This window comes from Metopolophium dirhodum, chromosome 1 (assembly GCF_019925205.1).
Source record: "Metopolophium dirhodum isolate CAU chromosome 1, ASM1992520v1, whole genome shotgun sequence".
Taxonomy (NCBI): Eukaryota; Metazoa; Arthropoda; class Insecta; order Hemiptera; family Aphididae; genus Metopolophium; species Metopolophium dirhodum.
In genome coordinates, this window is record NC_083560.1 from 77,166,731 (window position 1) to 77,176,027 (window position 9,297).

Here is a 9,297-nt window from a genome sequence, read left to right on the forward strand (position 1 = left end):
TTATTAAATTCTTAATTTTTATCCGTTTCTATTTTCAGTGCATACTAGTTGCCTCCCAAAATATACGAATTAACTCACATCCTTATCGCAAATAAAAAGGTTAATTTACATTAGTTGCCTCCGATCACCAGGTAGTTCATAATTATATACTCGTGGCCTCCCAAGAATTTTGGTACTAGTTGCCTCCCGTATATAATTAGTTAGGGGTTTTATGATTAGATTATGAAATATTATCTATATTACCTATACTATTTGCAATTATTATAGTGTTCACAGAAATGCACAATATACTATGTGTTCACTTTGTCATTCAAATTACGGTTAGGTTTGTATTATCGGCAGCCTTCACCAAGCATGAAAAATCCAAGGACCACAGAGATGCAGAAAATGAATATTTAATTTTAAAAAGCAGAATTTCAAAAGACATTACAATCCAACAAAATTTAATGAAAGTTCAAAAGTCTCAAATAGAATTTAATCGAAGTGTGTTAAAACGATTAATTGATCTATATTTATTCCTTTCAACAGATGGTCTTCCATTTCGAGGACATAGAGAGGACATTAATCAGGATACACAAAGTAAAGGACTTTTTATTGAAATAGTTAAACTTGTGTCAAAATATGATGCTGTTCTAGCTAAACATTTGGCCGAGTCAAACCGAAATGAGACATACTTGAGTCCGAAAATTCAAAATGATATACTTAAATGTATGGCAGATGAAACATTACATAAAATATTAAATGAAGTAAAACAAGCAAAATATTTTACAATTATAGTAGATTCGACAATAGATATTGGAAGAATTGATCAATTTTCTTTTAGCTTGAGGTTTGTAGATCAACAAGGAGATATCAAAGAGCATTTTCTGTGTTTTGAAGAACTACATAATGCAACTGCAAATGATTACTTCGTCATTATAAAAAAGTTAATGGAAGAATATAAACTAGATATTTCTTTATGCCGTGGTCAAGCCTATGATGGTGCCAATACCATGTCTGGACGATTTTCTGGCCTGCAATCTAAAATAAAAGATGTATCACCATTAACACTATATATTCACTGTTGTGCACATAATTTAAATTTGGTGCTTATAGATTCCATTAGATCATCTATAAATGCAGTTTCATTTTTCGGTATTCTTGAGGCATTGTATACATTTATAACTAATAGTTTACCAAGACTAAAAATATTTGAAGAAGAACAAAAGAAAATTGATGGCCTAGTACTAACACTAAAACAACTTTCAGAGACAAGATGGGCAAGTCACAAACGTGCGGTAGACTCAGTATACATAAACTTGCCGGAAATTGTTACCTCATTAAAGCGAATCTCAGATGGAGAACTTCTCAATATAAAACTAATAACCATTTCAGGAGCACAAGGATTACTTTTTCAAATAATGAATTTTAAATTCAGTTTTTTATTAGTTTTGTGGAAGAATATACTAGGAAAAGTTAATATTTTATCAAATTATTTACAAAATTCTAAAATTGATTTAATAACTGCACATGATATGGTTTCAACATGTTTTCTAGATATTTCATCTTTAAGAAATGAAGAACATTTTTTAAAAATAAAATGTAATGCTACTGAATTGTGTGGACAGTTTGGAGGCAACGATAACTTTGAGCAAGGACGTATGAGAACTAAGAAGAAAATACATGGTGAAAATAATTTAGAAAATATTATTGAGTCTGCTGATGAAAATTTTAAATGCAATACAAAATTTGTTATTTTAGATTCATTTACAAATACATTAAAACATCGTTTTGAAGATTTCCCTAACATAGTTAAAAAATTTGAAGTACTTAATCCCAAAAAAATATCAAAAGAAAACATAGATGAAAATATTATTTCTATTCAAAATTTATCAACATTTTATAATGTTGACGTAGATGAAGTAGATATAGAAGCGGAATACCGTTCATTTTGTTTGGTTTACCATCAAGTATATGATGAAGTTGAACCATTAAAACTTAATGAAGTATTGAAGTTCATGATATCCCGAGACATGGTTTCTTCTTATCCAAATTTATTTACTTTGTATAAAATATTTTATACTCTTCCAGTCAGCAGTGCAACTGCTGAAAGAAGTTTTAGCAGGCTTAAACTTCTCAAGACATCTTCGCTCAACTATGACAGAAGACCGGCTATCAAATTTGGCAATATTAAGCATAGAAAGCAACATAGCTCAAACAATAAATTTTAATAAAGTAATAAGTACATTTGCATCAATGAAAAAACGTAGAAAATTATTGTAATATTATACTTATTTTTTATATGTAATATTAAAAACATAATTTTGTATATGAATTATTTTTGTATTGGGTTTTAACTACATTTTACTGTGAAAATGAAAGCAGTAATGCAGTTATTGGACATTAAGATAAAATAAATATACTGCAACTATATTATATATACAAATATAATAATAAATATGTATAATCTCTTCTCAAAATCTAAAGTAGGTACTCAAAATTATTTAAATATTCCATGTAAGTTTGTTAAATGAATTTCAATTTTAATGTAACAAATAAAAAAAAAAACATTAAATTTGAATTAATTAATAATATCAATGTTTGTAAGTAAGTTTTAAATTGTATTAAAAAAATAGTTATGACTTGTGCTTTATCTCTTCAGTTATAATAAATGTAATCTAACTAAGGTAAATCGCGAGCGTAGCGAGAGATTTTGTAATGTTACAGTTGATTGAACCTTCTACACAGTGGCCTCTCGTAAGTGAGGCAGACCCACAGTACTAAAATCCTGGGTTCGCCACTGGTTGACAATATCTTAAAAAAATAACTAAGAACCAACCAAATTGATTTTATCTAATAACAGAAGATAAATACACAACATAGATAAACGATGTACCTTGTGTAATATGTCATATATTGTAATATCATCAGTAAAAATAGTTGATTATTTTTAATAACAAAAAATTACGAATCATTTTGCATTTGTCTAGGAGGGGACATGCCACCTCCTTGCACCCCCTAATGGGCGCCCTTGATGTTTATGCGTATAGATAATAATATAATCGTATCAAATATCAAATATAACAAAAGTCATTAATTACGACCATTAAATTACAAACTTATTTTGATACATAATGTTTGAACATGTTTGGTACCACTTATACATTTACTAGATTGCTACCTACCCGTTAGGAGGTAGCTAGTATAGTTGTAATAGGTATCTACTCTTTTCGTTCCCACACAATTTAGGGTGCGTTCAGAGGAGACTCGCATATAGTCGGATGGCAATTCATATAATTTATACCAGAAACTACCCTGAATATTGTAACAACATTTGCCTGTCTTAAAAAGTATTTTGAAACAAAAAAAAAAAGAGGAAAGTAGGTAACACTACTTTTACTTTAAGTGTATCTCATCATTGAGTAAGTCAATGTAAAATATGTGTTGAATTTGAATTTGACAATGAGTCATTTCATAACGAAAATTGAGCCTTATACAGGGGCGTAGGTATAGATTATTAATGGGGGGGGGGGGGTTCCGACTTAAATTATTAGTAATAGGCTAACGTGAAAAAAACCAAATGCAAATATAGGCGTATATTAATAAAATACTTTTAATATTATTTTTTTTAAATCAAACATTATACAAGTAAATTTAATCGTTTCCTACGTTGTGTTAGCTTGTTCACAATGAGTAAAGGATCGACAGTTACATCTCTATAAATATTTAGAAGAGTAAGTCCAGTTAGTCGCTCTTGACCAATGGTGTTTCGTAAATACGTCTTTAACCGCTTTAATGTAGAAAAGGAACGTTCCGCACTAGCAGTAGACACAGGAAGAGTGGCTAAAATTTTGAGAAGATTATAAATGAGAGGAAAAAACTGTTTATCACACTTTTCCAATGTTTTAATTGCATTAAACTCATTCAAGTCATCACTTATTCCTTCCCACTTCTTGGTCCATAATTGATACTCACACAACAGATTTTCAAGTTTTTCATTTACCAGGTACATTTTATGGATTTCTGTCAATTTGCTTTTAGCATCATTCTTATTTTTCATAAATTTTGGAATTAAGATCTGTAGGTTCCCGATCTTTTCGTGATGGTTAGAAAATCTGGCTGCTAGTTCGCTTAGAACATAGTCAAGAAATGGATAGTAAACATTTATTTTATAATATATTTCGGCTGTCTCTGCAGGATTATTGCTTCGTCCTTTTTGTCTGTTTGTGATTCTAGGTGCTGTAAGTGACTCAATACCTAAATATTCTTTAGAATCTGTCACAATTTTTAAAAATTCATCATCATTTCGTATGTCTTCTAATGTTTTTTTTACGATGTCTACATATTTGCACGCTTCGGTCAAATCAATATTTTGAGTTTGAAGAATTTTATTAAGAGTTGACGTGAAACTGAAAACTTTTCGCAAAATGAGCATCGATACTACAAACTGTGAGTTTTCTATTGCTTGTTTTAATTGGTAGGCTTGTGATGCACATTCTCTTCGACTATCTTGTAGAGCTTGCAGTGCTTCTGTTACTACAGAAAACATTTCTGCAAATCGTTCTACTGCCAAATGTTTTTCAGTCCAACGGGTTTCACAAAGAGAAACCAGATTCAAGTGAATAGCTCCAGCTGACTCTGCTGCATCTTTAAGAAGACCATCAAGTAACGCGGATTGTCTAAAAAAATTAATTACAGTCTTAATAGTACCAATACAGTTTCGGATCATAGGGATTTCACAAGAGTGTGCCAAAACCAAATTTAAAGTATGGGCTGAGCAATGGATGAACTGAGCTTTTGGGTATTTCTCTGAGATTATTGTGCGCACTCCTCGAAATTGACCACTCATCACAGCAGCGCCATCATATCCTTGGCCAACTAACATCTCCATATCTAATCCAAGAGTCATTATACATTGCATGATGGTGGTGGCCAACGCTGAAGCTGTCACATCTTTTACATGCACAAACTCTAAGAAATCTTCTCTGATAAATACATTATCTGCAGAAGAATCGTCTACGTACCGAATGCACAAAGCTAATTGTTCGTACCTTGATATGTCTTGCGTTTCATCAGCAAGAATGGTAAAAAATCCAGCATATTTTATTCTATTGACAACATTTTCTTGAATAAAATTGCCACATAGATCAATAATTTCGTTCTGTATAGTTGGTGACGTGAACATTGATCGACTGTCGGATGTTTGGGATAAAATATGTTCCTTTAGGAAATGATCACCCGATCTTGCACGAAATCGCAAAATTGCACGAAAGTTGCCATCATTATAGGGGGGTTCTGTTAAACCTATTTTGCCAGTTTCATTTTTACCCCTTAAAGCTATTTGTTGACGACCACATAAGATTACAGTTTCAACAATAGAGATCAATTTTTTCCTATTTTCTTCGGCTTGTTTTTTATTTTCTGAGTTTATAGATGTTATAATATCAGTAGTTTTTCCTGTCATAACTGTTATAAACCCTTGAGCTTTTTCAACTGAAAACATATGATAGTCTGCCTTACTATGACTGTCAAATATTTGTTTAGCTTTTTTCCAATTTATAAATGGGATGGCAACTAAAGACCGTAGTTCTTGTCCACCACGACCACCATGATTACGACCAAATAAAACGCACACTTTGCAAAGAGCACCTTTGGCAACATCTGAAAATACGAGCCAAGAATATTGTTCCATCCAGTGGCGTTGGAAAGAAAGACGTCGTTTATCACTCACAGGAAATTTATATGATAAAGGTGGCATCCACGGGTTTTGAAAAACTTTAAACTTTTTTTCGTTATCTGTCGGTGGATTTCCTAAATAGATTCCTACATCATTTTCAAATAATAGCTCTTGTTCTCCTTCAACGGAAGAAACTTTTTCAGAAGGACTTGAAGCTTCAGGATCAGTTGGGTCAGACACAAAAAGAGATGAGGGTTGATTAATTTGCAGGGTGGTTCTACTTTCGGATTTTTTTTTCTTCTCGAAAAAGTTTAAAACCGATGGCTGACTTATTCGCTTCATTTTGTTTCTGTTATAATAAAAATAATTAATTTTTTAATATGTAATCTTATAAAATAATTTGAATTATCGAAATATAGAATATTATAAATTAGAATCTCTAGAGTGAAAATAGTCTGCCCAATGAACAACAAAAACATTATAAAATTCGACGTTCAAAAAAATTACATTTTTATTTGAAACAGTAAACGTATAAAATACGTGTATTGCGAGTAAACTCAAAAAAAAACGTAGAAGTAACAGCCGTAACAATCTAACATAAACCCGATGTACAATAAAATTATAATCTACAGATGATAATAAGGAATAATTTTATATCAATATCATAGAAATACAAAAAAAACCTAAGCAACAATGAATACGTAAACATGGATAGCGTCAAAAACGTGCTGTGTTGACGTCGGTCACCGTGGCAAGATCGCGAACGTCAACTATATGTGTTGACATCGGTGATCGGCAGTGAACGTTTTAATATAAATGACAAAACGAAAAACAATTTGAAATAAATAATTCTGATTGTATTTATATAATATAAATTATAAAAATTAATAAATTACCTGTTTTGGCTGGAAAATAGTCTTTAGTTACACGACAACTACAATGCGCGACAGCTCCAGGATAAATGGCCTGATGTAAAACGGGGATTACGTAATTTCAAACACAGTGATAAGTTCTTATACTATTAATAAACTATTATTAGCAGTATTGCTGGTACGGCCGTATGCGTCGTGGGTAAAAATAAGACCGTCGGGCACGCAATTTTGTAGTTAATATTTTATATATAGCTATTACAATATTGAATATAACATTAGATATCTATTATCTATCTTGATAATCATTATTTTTCGTAACAAACACGTACTTGTAAAATTGTATTACAAAAATATTTTTTCCTGATTATTATTATTATATTATTATATATTAACTGATTGGGATTTTTTAATGGGGGGGGTTTGAACCCCCCAAACCCCTCCCTTACCTACGCCCCTGGCCTTATATACAGATTTTTACTATTGCACTATACATTACACCTAACATGTTTTAGTTTATTACTTTGTTCAATTCGCATTTGTACGGATACAAATCTTCTCATTGTGCTGGCATAAAACTAAACAATCAGTAATCATTTAAAAAAGTACCAAAGATATTCTAAGAATATGATATTACGTCCAAGGTTCATTGTCACTTCTTTCTAATTTTTAAACTAATTCAGTTATATAAAAACCTTGCAAATGGCAAATGATTTGATTAATTTAATTTGATGCAAAAAATAAAAAAAATTTCATTAAAATCATTATTATTTGTAGCTGAGGAATACTGGACTAAAACAAAGTGGTGCAGGAAATATTACAATCCGGAACCGATTCAAGATAGCACACCTGTAACCAATTGACCTCTTTTATAAGAAATAAAAAACTAGTTAGTTTTATAGAAATGTTATTTAATTTAATACGATCTTTCACTGTATTTTAAAAATGTATAATATTTACAAAAACCAAGAAACTTATGCTATATACTAATATTATATTACAAGTGTGAATCAGTCCATTTAAATTATTATTTTATTTTATTTAAAATTGTTGTTTAGAATAGGTACACGTACATATTATAAAGTATGAAAATGTATTAACATTAATGTATAGGATAATAACTTTTATGAATTTACAAAAAATATACTGGTGTGTAACATATTAACATTACTAGTTGTCTTGGTAACTAATAAATGAATACTTAAATTAACAAAATAAATAGAGTTTAGATAAAATAGTGTAAAAACGGTTATCCAGTTTACCAACTTGGCATGACGCTACAAGTAATCAATAAGAAAATAGTTCTTAACATAATATAATTTTAGGAATTATTAATTATTTATCGAAACATATGCCATGATTTAATGGGTGTTGGGTGAATGGGGCTAATACAAATATATATATATATATATATATATATATATGTGCGTGTGTTAAGAGGACGCTACACGGGTGAAAATACCGTACAAAACATGGCAATTTTGTTCCAATAATAATAATACGGTTTGAAATTACTGAATGGTTTTAGAGAAAAATACCTTAATTAAAAGTTGTAGAGGAGAGTTATATCGGGTGACGTATAAGACTCAATTTTTGATATTTTAATTTTTTATTTATTCACAAGTAAAAAAGTGAAAAAAAGTGAAAACGCAAAACGATTTTATCGATTTTGAGAATGAAATATCGAAAATCAAGTCTTATACGTCACCCGATATAACTCTACTCTACAACTTTTAATAAAGGTATTTTGCTCTTAAACCATTCTGTAAGCCGTATTATTGGAACAAAATTGGCATAATTTACAGAAAAAAATTGTAATTACGGCCGTAATGTGTTGCTTTCTTTTCTAGCGGCAGCGTTTGTCCCGTCCTAGATCTGACATCCACGATCGCCGGCAGCCGGCAGTTAAAAACCGGTCTGTTATCGGCGGTCTGCGCTTCGCATGTCGTTGCATTATTTTTATATATACCTATTATGTTCATAGTTAATATTGTTATTTACATGAAATGAAATAAAATCAAATCACTAAAATTATGTTGGATATATTACAATGCCCGCGACCGTCCTTGCATTACCGTACAGCCCACGGCTGTGAGTAAAAACTTATATTTTTAGTTCCAAAAACACGGCTGACTCACTGGTTTTAGAGTAAAAAACCTCTTATAAAAGTTGAAGAGAAGAGTTGAATCTGTTAACGTAAAGGACTAGATTTTTGGTATTTAAATTAGATGAATGTTAATTTGGGTCTTATTTGGAAGTGTGCTTTAATTTAAGTCATCTTATGTAGCGAGAACTTAGTACCGATTTGGGGCACCTCCTTGTCTACTGTCGAAACCATATAGATACCAGAATAAGCCTAGAAATGCATTATAATTTCTTCGAAGCCTTCAGCCAAATCCTAGACAACACCAACAAAATCATCACATTTCTATAACCTATTGATATGTACAACTTAATTTAAAGAAACTATTGTGTTATTTATATGTAAAATTATTAATTTTACTATAATTTAGAGGTTATAAAAGCTATAATATGTGGCATATATAGTATTTGGGAGACTGATAAATGATGTGAGATTTTGGCCTATTAATATTACCTACCTATATTATATTAACAATTATTAATTAGAAACTTATTATTACAATTTAAACATTTAAAGTTGTATAATATAAATAACATATATTTTATTAACAACTCACAAGTCTGGAATAACGATTGAGTTTTATCTTCAAATAAATTATTATGTTCAATCTAATTATGGATCAGCTTAAT

The 9,297-nt window shown here is 30.4% G+C and overlaps 2 protein-coding genes and 1 pseudogene across 2 annotated transcripts in view; 2 read left to right on the forward strand and 1 right to left on the reverse strand.

Moving 5' to 3' along the window:
• LOC132941784 (uncharacterized) overlaps positions 1-7,680 on the forward strand; it is a 53,291-nt gene extending 45,611 nt beyond the window's left edge. Inside the window, exons 21-22 of the mRNA XM_061009958.1 lie at positions 39-99; positions 7,303-7,680. Of these exons, the coding sequence (XP_060865941.1) occupies positions 39-73 (35 nt within the window). The 3' untranslated portion in view covers positions 74-99; positions 7,303-7,680. The remainder of the gene's footprint in view (positions 1-38; positions 100-7,302) is intronic.
• LOC132936945 (zinc finger MYM-type protein 1-like) lies at positions 39-3,468 on the forward strand (annotated as a pseudogene).
• Positions 3,620-5,998, reverse strand: LOC132941793 (52 kDa repressor of the inhibitor of the protein kinase-like). The gene is made up of 2 exons (XM_061009970.1): positions 5,500-5,998; positions 3,620-5,316 (listed from the first exon to the last, which is right to left on the reverse strand). The coding sequence occupies exons 1-2, from the start codon at positions 5,996-5,998 to the stop codon at positions 3,620-3,622; spliced, it is 2,196 nt and encodes a 731-aa protein (XP_060865953.1).
• Positions 7,681-9,297: the final 1,617 nt, after the last annotated feature.